This window comes from Numida meleagris, chromosome 5 (genome assembly GCF_002078875.1).
Source record: "Numida meleagris isolate 19003 breed g44 Domestic line chromosome 5, NumMel1.0, whole genome shotgun sequence".
Taxonomy (NCBI): domain Eukaryota; kingdom Metazoa; phylum Chordata; class Aves; order Galliformes; family Numididae; genus Numida; species Numida meleagris.
In genome coordinates this window covers 65,816,885-65,835,636 of record NC_034413.1, presented here as the reverse complement: position 1 = coordinate 65,835,636, position 18,752 = coordinate 65,816,885, and the positions used below count along the sequence as shown (strand labels likewise).

The following is an 18,752-nucleotide window of genomic DNA, read 5'->3' as shown; positions in this document are numbered from 1 at the left end:
TTAGCATTTCCTGCATGATACATTACTACACTGAAAACGCTGCTGTTTGCACACAGCTCCAGAGAGGACGTTTACTCTACAAAAATTAAGACACCAGAATGCTGATGAAAATCTGCAAGTCATTTATCAAACACTGACCTGAAATGAATATTAAGAAAAACCTCTTTTATATGCAAATGTTTAATCTGATCAAGGTTAATCATTGCTTTTCTTCCTCGGGACCGATGAGCTGTATATGTAGTACACACTGCAAGATACAATCTCCCATCTCTCACTTTCAAAAACTACTTGTTTTGTCAATGGTTGCTTTGGGAACACAAGGGATAGAAAATTAATCTTTTCTTATTATTTTACTCACCTGTGAGACTATCCAGAAAGCCCATTTTGTCTGCCCACCTGCTGCTTGCTCAAGTAATGCCTTCACACAGACCAAGTACTTCCATTCTCTCAACAAGACAAACTCAAAGTATAATTGATTTCTCCGATGGATTTTCTAATGAATATCTATTGCTACTCTAGTTGCTAAAGTACTCGCTGATGTTTGTGTTCCAACAAATATAAATCTGCTCATTTACCATCCAGCTTTACAACCAGCTATTAGTTGGGGGAAAGCCACGTGAAAGGAAAAAACAAACGTCCACGCATTTACAAATGTAATGCCCCAAACGTGCAGCCTGATCCCAGCATCGGCTCTCATTCCCTTTTGCCACTCGCAGAAGCAAATCGCTGCGCCCTGCAGCAGGCATGCACGAGATCTGAGCCTTCTTAAAAAGCAATGTCATTACATCCTGTACTGCAAATTCTAACGAAATGATACACTGAACCAAAACACCATTTAAAGTGCTGTTTTGCTGGGACGGAAGCGTTATCAAAAATATGTATCATGTTAACAAAAATGAACACCCCCAGGCCTAGACATAAATTTACATTAAAATCCACATTTACAATTTAGACTGAAAGCTCGGATTTAAGTTCTTGCAAAGGAGGTTATATATATATGATGGGTAAAAATTTGGCTTGTGTGTTTTGACTCAGGTCCAGAGCCACAGTTACAAAGAAGAAATTCCTTAAAAACTGCATTAATAGCAGCACAGATACTACTACCGAGCTGCCAAGAGAATGATTTACATATAGAAATCTATATTCCAGATGGCCACTTGTGAGTAAACTGAATCTAAATTAAAGGAACAGACTGGATTTATTTTAAGAAATTTGGGAAATGTGTACACTCACAAAGGCCTTCTTGTCAGACCTACAGATTGCTAAGCACTCCCACCACAATCAAAACCAGCTTTCTGAGGTGCCTCAGGGAAGTGCATCCACTTCAGCTGAACTCCCACACTGTGTGAAAATGTGGACCTGGGAGCCCAGGGCTCCTCACACTCTGAGGACTTGGCTAAAGTAGGAGGTGTGCAGAATCCCCACTGGAAATCAAGGAAGCCAAAGGTGTTTCACGCTTTGCAGGCTTGAGCCCCAGCGTATCACTGCATGTGGATGAAAAGACGAAATCCCGTATACCATATAGGGCATTACCTAAGAGCATCAACAAATGCCTATTTATTATTTTCACCAGTGAAAAGACATTCTAAAAGAAGAATCCGACTTGACTTTCATTACTTTCCAAAGCCTTACTTAGAAGAGACTGCTAAACCTCACTATTTTTCGACATTACTCTTTTTACTGACTTTCCAGGACATTAATGAAAATATACTTATGCCTGGTAGCTAATTAGAAAGTTCATGAACCACTTAATATCACTCACTCAGAGAAGGAAAAATTCTCATCTTTATTTAGTAGAGTCATAATTTAAAACTAACTTATTAGAAAATCAAGGACACCGAGTCTTAACAGATGTCAGAATAAATTCTTGATGTAGATTGACCAGCAGAGCTGGCAGACAGTATTCAGCCCAGTATTTTTAATTGCCAAAGTTCATACTAATTAATAATAATTCTATTCTCAAAGGTGACGACTCAGAATTTAAAGACAGGCTAAGAGAAGCAGAGCGGTTCATTAGAGATACGCCACACATTCAGCAGAGGTGTGTTACCGGAGGGACCCCAGTGATGTTCAACACATCACCGGCAGCTGGAACCAGGGGAAGCTTTTCTCACCCATCCCAAGTCATCACAAGAAACACAAACCACAGCAAAGCTGAACCAACCAACAGAGGGCAGCTGACTCCCAGCTATAGGAAATGATTATTTCTGCAAAAACCCTCTTCCCATCAATGAAATCCAAACTGACATCAAGTCTTATGAAAAGTTGATATGGAATCTGTAATGCCAAGTTTGGATACCAACATTCCCTCGAAATCTCAAAGCTCTTCTGATGAAACTGGCACATGCTTTCAACGTACAAAGATTAACATTTGAGAATGAGAGAGCAAAACACAGCAAAATGCCAGCTGGGTGACTCCTCTGAAGCACGCAACTCAAAATCATTCCATTAATATTTTTTCAAATTTTGCAGAATTTCTCAAGCTAGCCATCTCTGCTGCACAAAAATCACATACTTTTCATACTACACCAATTTTTTAATGCTGACTCTTGTGGAGAAGAAATGCATGGCAGTTACAACCTGAATTAAGGGAAAAATAATACCATAACCTGCCAACTAAAAAAAAATATATATCACCTAATGATCACACTAATATAGAACACTAAATTAAGACTCTATTAGAACATAAATAACCATTTTAAGAATACTTTTTAAATTACTGAAGCGTAGCTAAAATCTGTTTACTGTGAAACCACAAGTGAATCTCATCCCCTCTAAAACTAATCCATGACTCTAACAGACATATAGACTGTACCTGCTATCAAACTATAATCAATGCTACATAAACTTCCCTAGGTGCAGTAACAGTTAATTATCTTTGGTGCTGAGTTGAAATTCCAAACCCAATCTGGAACATCTGAGACACTGTTGTGTGCCACACCTGTTAGTGAGCACAACGATTCAGAGAATGCTTCCTTTATAACATAATGCATCTCTCCCAGCTAAGTTAAAATACGGGAAATGGCTGACTCAAAAATAATATTAATTATATCAAGGATTAAAAGCCTTCATAACTTTTAATTAAGTAATATATCACAACAGACTACACAGGACTGCTGATTTATGCACTCCTCAAGTGAGAAGCAGTAAATAAAATTAGACAGGACAGAATATGCATCTATATGCAGAAGAATCTACCCATTTGCATTTCATTAATACATAAAAATCCACTCGTCTTCAGTTTTTCTATGGGTGGCTATAGCCTGCAACACGCTTATTTATAGCAGAAAGATGTCACCATCTTTACATCATCACAGAACCACAGGATATCCCAGGTGGGAAGGAACCCATAAGGTTAATGCCTGCCCATCTGCTCCCTGCCAGGTGCCGCAGCTGCCAAGAGGCCTCCCCTCAGCCTCCTCTTCCCCGGGCTGAAAAACCAAGGGACCTCAGCCACTCCTCACACATCCTGCCCTCCAGACCCTTCCCCATCTTCACAGCCCTCCCTTGGAGGCTGATAGTTTATGTCCTTCTGATATTGTCTCTCCCCAGACCTGCACGTACTGCTGGGGATGGGGACTTTGGGCAGGAGGGTGCCCAGGCTCCTTCAACATGGTGCACCAGTGGCATTGGCTCAGAGGGCACCTCCGCCCCAGCAGATATAAAATCCTTCACTGGGAATGCAAATGTGTGTGCTCCCAATCTTGCACAGGCTCCATGTTGTGCTCTCCCAGAGAGCTGTAAGTGCAGCTGCTTTCTTAGTGTGCCTGCTACAACGGGCACCCCAGGAGGCAGGGCCAGCCCTGCACAGTTATACAATGAAGACAATATCTTCTTCCTTTCCCCAAACCATCCTGCATGTGACCAGAATGAATTTCAACTTCTGGAAAACAGCTCTTCCAAACAACAGACCTCCCTGACACAGGGGTTGTCTCTGCAATCACTCAGAAAGCTGTAATTGGGCTTTAAAACCCAAAATCACAAAGTGCTTTATATTCCAGCCAGCAGTTTGGTAATGCTGATGATCCTGATGCTGTCACCTAGAAAAGATGTGAGATTCATGTATTCAGCTTGCAGTTCAAATGCACACATTTAGCTGGTGGAATCTCAGCACAATCCTTGCAGTCATGTGAAGAGGAATACAGCAGGTAGTTCTCACTTTCATTCTGCTGTCTTGGAGGAGGAAACCAATTAAATAACATAAAAAGAAAATGAAATCAATTTCTGAATCTATTGATCAGCCACCCTGCATAAAGCAAAGCAAACTTTACACACGATATGGGTGTAATTTCTGGGAAATGGCCACAAGAAACGTCTGCACCAGGAAAAAATGTTAACACTTGTTAAGTATTAATCAATGGTAACTGCTGTACATGGAACAACACAGCTATATTAAATACTGAAGAAGGCAAGACCAGGGTTATTTTCAGGATCATAATGCAAGAGGTGCCTGAGCATTGCTGGGCTTCTCTGTAGCTCTGACAGCATACAGCTTCTTGTCCATTCTCCCTGTTTGAATGGCAACTTCATTTCAAATTACTGTCTCTTATTCATAAAAGAGCCAGAAACTGCAAAATCATACACTTTGTACAGAGGTAGGAACATTCTGCTCTGAAAGCCAGAATGCAGTCACAGCATGCAGGTGTGTCAGACCATCTTTAAAAATCCCCTTCCTCTTAGAATAAAACCAAACAGCTGAATTTAAGCAGCCTTTACACCGAGGACAAACAGAAACTTCTATCATTTTATAAGAAAATTCAGTCCTTCTAAAAGATGGTGCTGTCCACCAGAAAACCGAAAAGGTGACCAGAATCTCAATTACCAAGCTGGAGATCCATCCACAGCAGAGTAAGCCCAGAAGAAGAAAGCATAGAGGCCTGTATGAGACCCACACAGACACTGCCTCCTGCGTAACACACTCCTGTTTAATGCCAATATCTTGTTGTGCTCCTACTTCAAAAAGTTTTGAGACCACTAAATGTCAGGTTCCACAGAATCGTAAATTATTCTAATTAATTTCATTACTTGACTTGGAATCTATTTCAAAAGAAATTTCCATGCTCATATCTCCTATTATAGCAAACATTGTTTTGCAATCAATGGAATGCTATTCTGGAAACTTAATTTTGTACACACAGAAATTATAAAAGAGAGAGGAGTAAAGGGAAACATGTTAACACCTCTAACTTGTCAAAAACAAGAAAGGTGATACCTCTCTGTAATTCACCATTTCTGAAGACTAAGTCACGTGTGCTAAAATGCATGATGCCATATAGCTGTGTTTTCCCATCTCCGGGTGAAGACAGGCCAACATCTTTTACTCTGAATATCCCCTATTTGTTCAAATTAAACAAAACCTACCTGCTTATTTTAACTGTTATGCTGTATTTAGCTTCTACAATGACTGTGAACTTAAAACTGAGAACAAATTCCACCACAAAATTCTGTGGAAAAGAAATAGAAATGTTCTAAAATGAGAAAGGAGGGGAAAAAAAGAAAAACAAGATTAAAACTGCTGCCAAGGAACAACTAAGGCATCAATCCTCTGTGTTCTTCTGCTCCTAAGACAAAGACAAGCAAGAGTAAGTTCAGTCTCCGTGTTAGACGCTGTCACACTGATTTATGACACACAGTGCACACTAGCCCTCCAACATGACATATTGTCCACAGGAGATTCAGCACAAACCAAACTTATTCCCTTAAAAATACTGCCCAAGCCAATTTAACTTCAGTTTCTTAGGTGAAATGCTAATATTTCGTCCACTGGGCAACCCAACCTACCGTGGCTGATTTTCCATTTAATTCTATCTCCTCTGGACAAAGCACTTTTGTTGTAACTCCCATCTTTCACAACATTTTGGAGTATGCTGTTGTATTAAACAATTACTATCCTCTTCAACAACAAAAATAGGAACTTTGTACTTCAATCAGAAATAAATACAGGGAATTTTTCAGTTCAAATTCAGTTCAGGTGCAAATTTATCGGCTACTTTTAGAGCAAAAAGTCCTGCTTTGATCTACATTTCATGAAGATGATGGTAGGGAATGTAGTAGGCAGAAAAACATACCTCCAGGAAGTTGCCAAATGGTTCGATTTTACAAGGATAAAGCTTTTCATGAATGGCAGCAGTGAAAGTATGCTTATATGATGCTTTCTTAGCCAGAAAACTTGTAGGAGAAATGAAAATCCAGTGTGGCTAGCTGTTAAAACCAGATACCAAATTATCCTATGCTGGGAATTACAGTATATGCTACAGGTTATCATTCTAAATGGTGACATGGGAGATGGTTGTATTCTCTTCAGAAAAAGGAGCAGTACGCCTTCACATGGTTGGTTTCTCAGTTTCTCACAAAGCAAACAAGCACTGATAGACAGAGCTGGAGGAAAATATAGGTCAGCCGTGTCCTCGCATGCCACAGCGAGGGATCTCCCACAGTTGGTGTTACTGATACAGCAGCACGTGACAGAGCTCAGAAATACCCTGCTGGTGTTACTGTATGACTGCCTGCTGCAAAGTGCCATGTCGTCTCTTTCCCACAATTAGCAATCTATATTATAAAAGAAGAAATGTATGCAGGAGCTATTTAAAGATAATACATTATTAACTGTATTCTTAAAGACCAATTTCTGATGCTGACACGCAAGGGGTATCTGCCCAGGAACTGGATGTGAGCTAATTTGTTGACAGCAATAAAAGACACTGGGTTAAAACTTAACTTCTAACACAGGAACCTAACAGTTCCGAAAACACTTAATGCACACATGTATAGATAAATATATGCAGATGCATGCATGAAAGACAAAGTTATGCAAAGGAGCTGTACAACTATTACACCAAAGTAAAACAAAAATAACATATTTTATAGACGTGCTCAAAATTAAGTAATAATTACTTGAATATTTCAGTGTTAGGTAGGTGACATAAACAAAAAGTTGTCAATACTTCATGTCAGCAGGTAAGGACTGGAATATAAATTGAAGGAATTAAAACAGGAGAAGTGCAGTACTGCGATACATTGCTTCTTCAGAAACTTTATTGTATACAGAATTATTGCTCCTTCCGAGAGCAGTTACCTACCTAAGTGAAAATGGACCTTGTTTCATTACAGTGTCTTGTGATAAGATATGCTACGTTGCTCTTCCTTAGGCAAGAGTTCTTCTGTCTCCATCTAAAGCTTGCAAGCTCAGGGCAGGGGCATTTTTGGATCACAGAAACTTAGCTTGCAAAACATGAGCCAAAAATTGCCTTGAGAAACTGCTATGAATGTAAATCAACTTTAGTCTGTATACTGCTCTGTTGCTTATTTAAACTTTTTTTTTTTTTTTTTTGAAATGAAGTGTGAAAAGCCCCAAAAGCATCTTAACAAAAGGCTTTTCCTGAACAAGCCTTTACTAATATTGTATGTGGGTCACTCTGAAAATAATGCCTCCTATTTATTTCCATGGGAACTACAGCAGACACAAAGAGCACAACTCGACAGGGCAAATCTCAGATACAAAACCCTATTTTTCAACAGTCACTACCACTAGCTATGCACTTTTGCCAGTGATGAACAAGAGCCTGCATGCCAAGCTCGTAACAATCTGCCCTGGTGGACGCGCTCCACTGCCACTGTCATCACTGCTGAAATGCACCACCCACCCCTCACTGTGCTGACAACCAGAAAAAGAAGTCCTTATATGTGAAAAAAGGAGTCTCTATTTTCTATTTTACCTATTTTATCACATGAAAACCCCAACAGAAACCATCCCTTCCTAAAAGCTTTATCAACGTTCCTGCTTTTTTTTTTTTTTGCTGTTGTTCTGACTTTTTTCGTGACACCAGAAACCACCACCTCAGTCCCACGACTTCATTCATACCTATGAAACTTTACACAGTGAAGTATTCACATTGATCATATGCATAAACAAGACCTTGAAAAAGTCCTGCAGATAAAAGTGAATGTCTGACCTGGAAACATTTCTCTGTCAGAGAACTGTCTCAGTCATTGCCATTTGATATTGCAGGAGCCTGCAAACAAGACACGCGCTTAAGAACAGGTTTCCCTCCCTGTTTCAGATAGAAAGATTAGCATTAAAAACACAAATTTTCTACCCTGAGCCAAATTCTGATGGGGATTTTTCTAATAGATAGCAACAAATGGGGCCAGGCTGCAAGTATTCTTCTAGCTGGGGCAATTCTCAGTTATTTCCACTGAAGAAGTGAGAAACAAAAATCTTTAATGTCTACACTCCTTCATTAAATCTGGTTCAAAATATTTGAGAAGGGATGGGAGCTTGACTGACAGCCAGACATATTAACAACAACATGTTCATTTTAAATAAAGCAGTAAGGTTAAACTTCAAATACTTTCTACTTTTGCTGCTTAAATAGATACAGCACGTACAAAGTGAGTAAACCACATGCTGCGATATTTGTCCTTTAGCAGGACCAAGTAAAAGCAAGAGGAGGAAGGAAAAGGAGGGAAAATCTTGACAAAAATATATATTAGAGCAATCAATAGAAAGGTAATCCCTGGAAATTCATGAGTTTTAAAATAAGATGCATTTTCTTGTAGTAATCCTAAAAACCTACAAGAGAATATTCAAGCAATAAACCTCCCATAACTCACATTTAACCTTTAGTCATGTAGAACTACATATTAAATAGCTTAGCAACTGCACGTTGTGTAAGTGCATTCAAATAGCAGCAGAAACAGAAAAAAGTAAACGCTACACCTCTTTTAACATGCATTACACAGCCAAGAACATCTGCCAGCTGACCCCGTAATCCAATCGCCTGCTCAGAAGCAATCACAGCCTTAGATAAGAGCTCCACAACTTCTACCTGCAATGCTGATTTTCTTTAAAAGATGCAGTAAAATGTAGTCAGCTAACACTTAAACAATTGTCAAACACTTAGGAGCATAAACTCCATGAAATATCATGCAGGAATATGTCATTATCCCTGTATCTCTGTATAAATATATTAACTGTACTGTAGTAAATTTAAGCTAAATAGTTGTGTTCTAAATAGACAAAAAAAACTGCACTACCACAATTGAACTGATTCCAGGAGGACAGTTCCATAAAAAGGTTTATGTGATTCAGTAATTATTTACATTGGTCAAATAAATTGTTTTGACTGTGCAAAGTGCCCTTCTCTCCAAAGCGGTAACTGCTGAAATTATGGCATTGGCAGAGCCCTCAAATGGTGGGAAATGGTAACAGAAAACTGCTGGACTATTGTTTCAAGTATGCTCTCTGTACTTAAACTTATGCCAAAGACTTACAAGGGTCCACCAAGAAGCCTAGAAAACACCCCTCACAAGAAGAGCGTTAAAAGATTATTTGGCTTAATGAGAAAAAACACATAAACTGAGCACAGGCTTCAATTATACAGTACTGGATAATGGAGGGTTCTACAATGTAACCGATTAAGCAATAACAAGACCCAAGTTCAGGAGCAATAATTTTAAAAAGATAACTAAAAATAGTGGAGGAGATAATAAGGGAAATCTGCTGGCACCTAGAGGAGTTTATTCTTGGTTTTAAGTTGTCTAAGGTCTTCATGAAAGCATAAAACACAATAGAACATTGTCACCAGAAAAAGATAAGGAGAACCTAGCACCAAGGTGACCTAGCTTTCTCATGTCTGATATCAAAGAAAAATACTGTACTGCAGGTATTTAAACCAGATTATATGATTATGCTAAAATAATTAAAAAGTCATATATTAACATATACAAAATTCCGTAGCGCTTCACTTTAGGATTTAAACACTGTTCACATCAGAGGAAAAAGAAGACAATCTGCCCTACACTGGATTAAAGACATGTGTTCAGCTTAGCTAAACATCAGCGCAGTCAGCTAATTCAGTTTGCCATCTGGGCAGGGAACTTTTTTGTACTGCAATGTGCCTAAGGACTTCAGCACTTTTAAATCACTGCTGGAAGTGGAAGTCCAGTGGGTGCAGAGTGAGACTCCTTCCTTATTGCTCGAAGAAGCAAATCTTCGAGCAAACGAAGAGAAACACACACCTGTATATGTGTGTGTATATACATATACATAAAGTCCTATCTTCCTGGGAAAGAGGCAAAAAGCACCAACTATCATTATATTACTACCAGCCACAACGCTTTGCAAGCACCATACACCAATAAACCTTACAAAGACATAATTCCCAAATTTAGACAATTTCTTTCCTTCAATATCTTCCAAAAGGGTTTTGAAATTAGTACATTTAATGTGTGTGGGAATAGGCAACACTTTATAGTAACATTACCTTTCATCAGAAGTAGTCTGCTGCATCTATGTGTAACAATCCTGCTATCTTTTCATTACAAAGGAGCTCATTGTTACCAAATAACTTATTGTGGGATTTCATTTTGCCTCTTTGGCCATCTCTCTGATCTATTAAGAAAGGCACTGAGGTATGGACAACATACACTTTGTTGCAGTTTTATATTTCTTCTTGTTAGGCTACTGCCTATGAATTTCAAACAATAATAAGCAAAAGAAAAAAAAAAAAAAGCATTTAACAAGTTTCTCACAGGAGTAAAAAGAAACTGTGAGGAAAATGACATGAGTTGAGAATCAGGTGGTACAAGTGGTGCTGCCTTCCAGGACAAAGCTGCAGCAGTGACTGCACAGGAATCAAGGTGATCCAGCAGCTCTAGCGCCTGCAAGCTGCCACACAAATACATCTTTGCTGTTGAAGTCCTTCTACACGTATTATGCAACGTGTTTTTCATATATATATTTCTACACGCTCTGCAAATTATACATATATATTCATAATATATATCAAGTCCCATTGGCATGACAGTTTCTATCCTATTAATTAATTTTCATAGTTGAATTTGAAAGCAGTAAAGAACAGGCTAAACTAAATAGTACTTCATCAGCGTTAATTAGCATTACAAAATAATCAGTAAATGTAGGAACTCTCTATTAGTTTTTTAGATATACACACAGCATTAAGTAGCATTTAAATAGATGCTGATTTTTTGTAGGAGTAGCAATTTAAAGACTATTTTCCTCTAATGGGACACTTCAATATTGAATATACAGAGATTAATGTTGAAGGGAACTTGTGCTGTGTCGAAGGGAAACACTGCTAAAAATAGCAATGTATATTTAACAAATGTATGTTTCTGCAGCTACCATCATCTCAAAGAGAATTAAAGATTTTAAAAACATCCACGACATCTGGGCTCTCTGATATTCATACATCATCCAGGTGGGATTATTTGCCCCGAGCTTCTTGTGCTCTGGGAGATAAAAATCGTTTTTACATAAGAAATACAGTGTTTCAGGTCAAATTCTGCTGTAACATGAGCATCTTCCCCTCAATCCTCAAGAAGCTCTAGGATTGCCCATGAAACTCAAAACAAAGTCAGACCCCCAAGATTACTCCTCGTTGTAATTTCAATTCCAGCTCACTACCTAACGATCCCAGTTAAAACTACAACAGGCACAGTGAGATTTCTGTTGGTGATTTAACACACTCACCTGATTCTTGAGATCCAGCTTTGGGCAGGGGCGACCTCCATTGTAGGGCTTCTCCTTCAGCCATTTGGATCTGACTTTCATCCCTGTCCCACAGGAAGAGCTGCAGGGGCTCCAGCTGGACCAGTCGCTTAATTTGCAATCAAACGGGCAAGGAACAGTGCAAGATTCTTCAATGTAACCTAAACCAAAGATTGAAGACAGAGGTTTTATAATCACTCCAACTCATGAACTCCGATCCTCTAATGTCTCTCTGCAATCTCTACAATCAACTCCAAATGAAGACTTTCTAAAGAGAAGAAGTTCGGCTGCCTGCCAGCACTTTCCCAATGCAAAATTATGATATTATTTGCAAAGAAGAGCAGTGACTAAAACTATTTGCTTGGTTTAGTCCAATGATCACTAGGATGGCCATGATAAAACTGACTGATGTAAATAATACACATTAGCAAGAAGTATCCATTGTGAAGCAGGCAGTAGACAACGGGTAGCAATTATCCACACTGTAAGAATTTGGACATGACAGATTCTGGAAAATTAAGTGTACTACTGAATTTTGTGATCCTCTGAAGCACAAGTTCTGCGTCCGTGTGGGATTTCTTCCTGGGAGAAGCAAAGGAAACATACGACTCTATCTTTCTCCTGGTAGTTCTCCTCATATATCTCTGCAACTGTTTTGACTACTGTGTATTTCATAAGTGACATCTGAAAACTTCGCTTTCACCTTCACCTGCCTTGACATAGAAGGGCTTCCAGGATCACCTCTTCAAATCAGAATTCCGGACAGCTGCAGGAGCAGCACCTTACTGAATCAAAACCCAGCAGGGTTTCTCAGAACAAAGCCAGGTTTTTCTTCACAGACCCAGGCCCGTAGTCATTTTGGGAAGGCACGAGGGAAGAGAGATTTTGTAGAGCACACTCCAAGGGTGCCTGAGCCCTGGTGGTCTCCAGGAATGCCTGGCCACAGCCCTTGGCCATCATGTGGACAAGCTCCTGCACATCCCTGCCCACTGCGCTGTGTTTGTTCTCTTCAAGTTTCCATTATTTGGTTGACGTGACTCTAGGCATTATCAGATTTTAACAAAAAAGAGATTTCATGTTCAACCATGAAAGTCGGTGGCTGCTAGGATCAGCCGTTATTACAGAAGGCTTAGGTCCTCTGACAGCTCTGGTAATTAAGGTAATGGAAAGAACAGAATTTCATCCCTACCGTATTTCTGGCGTTACTCATTTTTATGTCCTTTCTGTTTGGTTTTCAGCCCTCTAAACCTCCCTATGCAAACCTCACCTACAGAATACTAAATTAGCTGATTTAATTATGCTCTTAAGAAGGATTTCTCCACTCTCTCTCAAGGTGACAGTCACCAGAGCAGGAGAAAGCACAAAAATACGTAATAAATTAAAAAGGAGAAGCAGCTTCCCTCCAAAACCTCTGGACAACTGCCCTGAACAGCCAGGAAACACTGAAGCCAAGGCAGGGAGATTAGTCGTGCCCAGCAGCCGGATTTACCGGCTCTGCTGCATCCAAACCTGCTGCTGACTCCAAGCCAGGACTGTGCCACATCCTGAGCATTGATCCACAGCAGCAGCACGCGGATGCACTCCTCGTTTCACTGTGGTGAAAGCTTTCAGACTTGGTGAGGCATCCCCCACCTCGAAAATATCCTCCATCTAGCAGCACAAGAATATACCGATGTTGTTTTTGTAAACAGCGCCTTAAAAATGCTGGAAACAACAGCAGTTCCTTCCTTCAGCTCAGTGAAGCTCTATTTCTTCTCTGGCTTCGTGCAGCACTCTCCTCCCTCTGCCTTAGCACAGCCACCCTGTTAGTCTGACAGCTGCAATCATTTCCCCCAGCAGCTCCTGCCGTAACTCTTTCCTATAGCTGCCCAGTTGTCCTCGTGCAGCACGCGATGTTTCACTTTGCTCCCTCTTATTTCTGTGTGCTGCATTCCCTTCTCATCTGCGGCTTCAAAGCCACTGGCATGAGGTATCTTGATTATTTCCTTCCCAATCCATGGCAGTGGTGATCACCTTTGGGATATTTCAACTTTGCATGCTTTGTGTTCTCATCTAGCTCAGATTACACCCATGCACGCACACATAACAAATATTTCCACAACAGACTCACTTTCTCTCCAAAATGAAACTCCCAGATTTCTCACTAATATTCAGTTCAACCTGCTTAGGTTGTCACTCAAAGCCGTTCATAATACGTTATGATAAGTAAAAGAAATTTCCTCATGATAGATTTATGAGCAGCATTTCTTAGGCAGTTCTTCAAAGAGCTCTGTCCCATCGCCATATGAAATATCGCTTCTCCTTGGGCTGTATGACAGCCTGGGTAATTAACTCTTAACAGAAACAGAGAAAGTGCCTTGTTTAAAAGGAGGATTAGACAGAGGGGTTATCAACTTATCAGTGAAGTCAAAATGGGCTAAGCCTCTTGGTAGCTCAAGACTTACCTCTATTAAAAAAAAACAGAAGAGTAAGAAAGAGAAAGGCAAAGTTTTAATAAACTAAAGAAATCCGTTCCACTTCATTGCAGGGATCGCTCGGCGAACCAGAGGTTTCCTAAAGACTTCTTGATGCTAAGCGACTAACCCACTGCATTTTGAGCTTCCTCACCCATATTTATAAATTAAATGAAGTATAAATAAAAAATAGGAAGATAATAGAGCAGTAAATTACCCTAATGTCCAAAAGAAACAAATGTTCCATATTAAACAAAGGTAAAGAATCAGAATGGGAATATAACCCTCTTTCAAGACCTTCTCTCAAACTGTCATTATATCTTCCATTAACCACTTGAGATTTATCCTGTGCTGAGATTCCCATGATCAAAGGTTTCATGCAATAACAAAATTTCCTGCAAAAACATTTGTGTGATGAGTGCCCTTTGCACAGATATATCATGCATTTATTGATACCTTGTTATGATAAACTAGTGAACAATGTTGTACTCAGTTCATTCCCTGCCCTTCCAGGGCCCATGAGAATGGGATATTTGGTTTTCTCTGTAAGAGCCATGCCACAGCCTGTCAGTGTCAGGAGTTGAAAAGAGTTCGGTTTGGATACAGACAGTAAACCTTGTCATGGCATTCCCAGCAAGCTTTTAGCATTGGCATGGTGCACAACAGAGAACAAATGAGATATACCATTAACACCAGCTATTAATAGCAAATTCTATGTGCAGGCTATTACCAGTGGAAGCAACGGTAAAACACAATTACAGGTCAAAACCAAAAAATATTTCTGACTGTAAAGGAATGTGAAAAGGGAAGAACATAAACATATTTCTGAGTTACTGTCACTCAGCTTGGGGAGATTAACTCAACCCAAGCTGAAGCTCAACCATGTTTTGTCGGTGTCACCCTTAACATCTCACTCATCCATTACATTTCCTCTTCTCTCTTCTGTAGAACCTGGTAGCAACACTTGTGTTTCCAAGACCTTCTGTGGGAAAAGACATCCACCTCTCCCCAGCCCTGCTCCCCAGCCTGTTTCCCACATTCTCTATTTTCTTGAAGCTTCCTTTAATCTGTTTCATTCCTCAAAATCTCCAACTTCATTGAACTAAAGGCCCTATACTTCAGAAACAACAGCTAAGAACCTCTGCAGCATCTGAACCGACAGCAGGCTGCTGCATGTCACTGAGCTGGGGCTGTGAGTGCAGGTGAGATAGAGATGCAAACACCAATGCACGGGACATTCAAGCAAGGAGTTGGAAACATGCTACTGGGAATAGTCCCGAATTGGCAGCAAAAATTGAACTGAATGATCAAATAAGCCTTTTTCATGTTTAAGTGCTATTGTTTTACTACCGAGACACTGCCAACGTAATAGGATGAACAAATGCATTTACCTATGCTGCCAAGCTCATTTTACTATTATTTATTCATTAAGAACAATGTTGCTCTACAAGCCGCAAATGGAGCCTCGTCCCTAAAGCCTCCATAATAAACAAAGTGCCCACAGAATGCACAGGATGCACGGGGAAGGCACAAGATGCAACAACAGCTATTATTCTTGTCTCTTTTATTTTTCTGCGCAACCCAAAAGAGATGAAGCAAGAGAAAGCAGACAAATAAAGCAAAGATGATGGTTTGGTGGGTGCTGGAGGCCAAGGCTCAAACGCTTGGTGCAAAAACTATTACTCTGGTCTCATTTTTGCTGTGCAACCCAGAAGAGCTGAGGAAGTGGCTGAATGATGGTCTGAGGATGTGGCAGGGTTCAGGTGCAGGTGGTAGGAGACACAGTGATTGCACTGCAGCACTGAGGGGTCAGTCTCTGCAGTAGTACAGTTTCATTCCCTACATGAATGACACAGGTCACCCTAGGCACAGCCAGTGAGAGGCTGCAGCACCCTTCCGTGTCCGTGTCCACATTCACAACCAGATCCTGGTGAGGGGAAGCAGGCAGTTAGGAGATTTACAAGGTAATGGGAGACAATGACATCCACCTGATTGCTGTACTTCCAAATGATAAATTTGCTGAGGGTGGAAGGTCTGTGCACAGCGTTAAACAAACGTGCCAAAAGGATTCCAAGAGGCTGACTGAAAAGTGTTTTGAAAATAAACAGCATTCCTCCAGCAGCTTTGGAAACAGATGCACTTCTAATTGAATTGGCTTTAAACTCATTTATATCCTCTCTAGCATATTTCATCATTTCAATTAACAAACTTCTAGCGGTACTACCCTTGTTAGTAAACCTTGAGGTGCTTCATAAAATTCAAGGTCATTAGCAAGAAAGGGACAATTCTGTGCATCACCGCTACTGCCACTGGTAATAACACAAGTGATTTCCCTTGGAGCCTCCAGGATAAAAGAGATCACCTTTCAACAAACAAGGGAGAAGCAAAATGGACAGTGACACCGAAGAAACATTTCTAATTACACAGACCAAAGGCAGAGAGGAAAAAGAGTTGATTCATTTTCCTATTAATATTTACCTTCATTTGGTAACTGGCTGTGAAGTATGTAGAATAACACCGGTAAATCCATGCAGCACTGAAAGCCTAATAGCTAAGGACTTCATTAGCAAGACCTGGTGGACCATGGCACCCAGTGAGCACATTCTGCTGCACTGGAGCTCTGGGATCTCCTACAAAGCAACCTTGTGCTTTAAGGCAGGTGAAAACAGCTTTGAGAACAGACTGCAGTTAAGAGACCAGCTCTGCCAGCTGAGGCTGAGGCTGCTCCAGCGCATCCCAGCGGATGTAAGCAGGGACTGCCAGCACATCAGGAGCTACAACACCAGTCCTTGTCCTAAGCAAGCCCACTCCAAATGCTTAAATCCTGCCTCAAGGGTGAACATTATTAACAGAAAAAAAAAAATAGAATAAATCTGGGAGCTTTAAAGTTTTTAACAACTTCAGCTGCATCTAACAAGATGTAATATCACCACAGAACAAATGTTTAATCTTTTCTTTTCCCCTAATATCCAAGGATTTGAGAGATGGTATGCATTATTAGTTTGCTAGCCAGGGAAATTTAAGAGATAATCTAATGAATGCGTTCATTAAATGCACAACAAAAACCAGCAGAAATAACTTTTACATCGAGTGTTTTGCAAAGCTTGAATAATGGGCCACCTTAGCTGATTTATTCCCGCTTGCTCTTCTCAACAATAAGGCACATGCTCTCTTTATCTCGTAGCAGACTGATTATAGATTCTAAATAGACCAGAGAGGACTTGTAAAACACGCTGGTAAGTTTAAGTCATAGTTATTGTTATTGAAATTCATCCAAAGGTTAGTTTTATTGTTCAATTTCACAGCCTCTATAAATCCTGACAAGGCAGTTGGGTTGATGCTGACTTTGCATTATGATTCCTAATTTCCTTTGATTTTGCATTTCCTTAAAGAAATTGCAAGCTTACACCTTAACTATCAATTGCAATAGTTGCTATATTTAATCTGTTGACTAAATAAGAAAATTTCCAATAATTAGCACAACCCTTGTAACAGATTGCAAAACAGAGAACCCTTCTGGAGAAGAGAGATTCATCTGCTGCCTTCTGAGTGCAAATAAATAGGACCTTGCTGTGTACGCTCACCTTGCAGGGGAACTCAGATGCATGCAGGCAGAAATTCACTGCACAAACCTGGGCTCCTGATCTCAAAGCCAGTCATGGCAAAGATCCCTGCTCCCCTGCAGCGAAGGCGGACTGTCTGCTTGGGAGCCCCAGTGTCTTAAGAAAGCCGTTACTCAAAGAAAATCCATGCACTGGGATTCAGGGCATTTAGGGTAAGAGCTCAACTATGTTTTCCTATGTACTTTGCTCATCACCCTGCAACTTAGAAAATCATCCGCTCTGTCCAAGCAAAACTGAGATGCTGCCTTTTTTTTTTTCCCCCAGCATCTTTAGACTCGGTATATTAGGAAAGAAACACATCCTGTTATATTTTATTATTAACTATTTAGCATACATGGCCTTACAGGCTATTCAATTCATAGCAAAAGCAGATATGGCAAAACAAATCTGAGACATTTACTTTTTATTATTATTAAGAGAACTAGATAATATAACAAGGCTGTTTCTGAAGGCTCCACACACATCTGCAATACATCACCAAGACAAAATTAAATTGTCCAAAGAACGTCAAATTCCCCTCTTTCTCATACATCTGACTTCTCTCAAAGGCCCAATTCCACAGTAGCTGCAAAAATAAACGTACTTTGCAGAGTGCTCTGAAGAGCAATATAGACTTGGGCTATTTGGGCCGAGTGGGAAGCATCTTCCAGAGCCCAGGGTCCAGCCCTGGGAGTAAGCTGCTGCCAAATGGCACCAAAACTATCTGCACCCATCAGTAAATCATACATGGCCCAAAGGTCAATGGTTTCAGGCTCTGCTGGAGCACACTAAGAAACTCAATTTCTGAGTTCGGGACCCTCCACGGAGAGCATCTTTCTGCCAGTTTCTAGACATACGACGTCAGGCATTGTCAACACAATATGCCACCTAATTTCGGCTGCCAAGTTATGAACTCAAGACACAAGCAAGCCTCATTTAGACAACTTAGCTCAGACAACTCTATGGTTTCCATTTTACAGAATGGCAAATGCTGATGCATTTCCTTGTATCCTGGTAATTAGCAAGAATTAAGCACTCTAGTACTGTTACTATTTTGGACAGCACAAACCACCAGATGACTCTGCAGAAGGGAACACAGAGCAGTCAGATCAATTTGCAATAAATATTATCAAGGAGGCTCCTGACTACATGAGCAAAAGCTCATGTAGATTTTTTCTTTTTTTG

The 18,752-nt window shown here is 40.2% G+C and overlaps 1 protein-coding gene across 3 annotated transcripts in view; it reads right to left on the bottom strand.

The window, feature by feature from the left end:
* The window catches only part of THSD7B (thrombospondin type 1 domain containing 7B), a 298,099-nt gene that overhangs the window by 62,741 nt on the left and 216,606 nt on the right, over positions 1-18,752 (bottom strand). For all 3 annotated transcript variants that reach the window (XM_021399126.1, XM_021399127.1, XM_021399128.1), the window contains exon 16: positions 11,495-11,673. In XM_021399126.1, the coding sequence (XP_021254801.1) occupies positions 11,495-11,673 (179 nt within the window). The remainder of the gene's footprint in view (positions 1-11,494; positions 11,674-18,752) is intronic.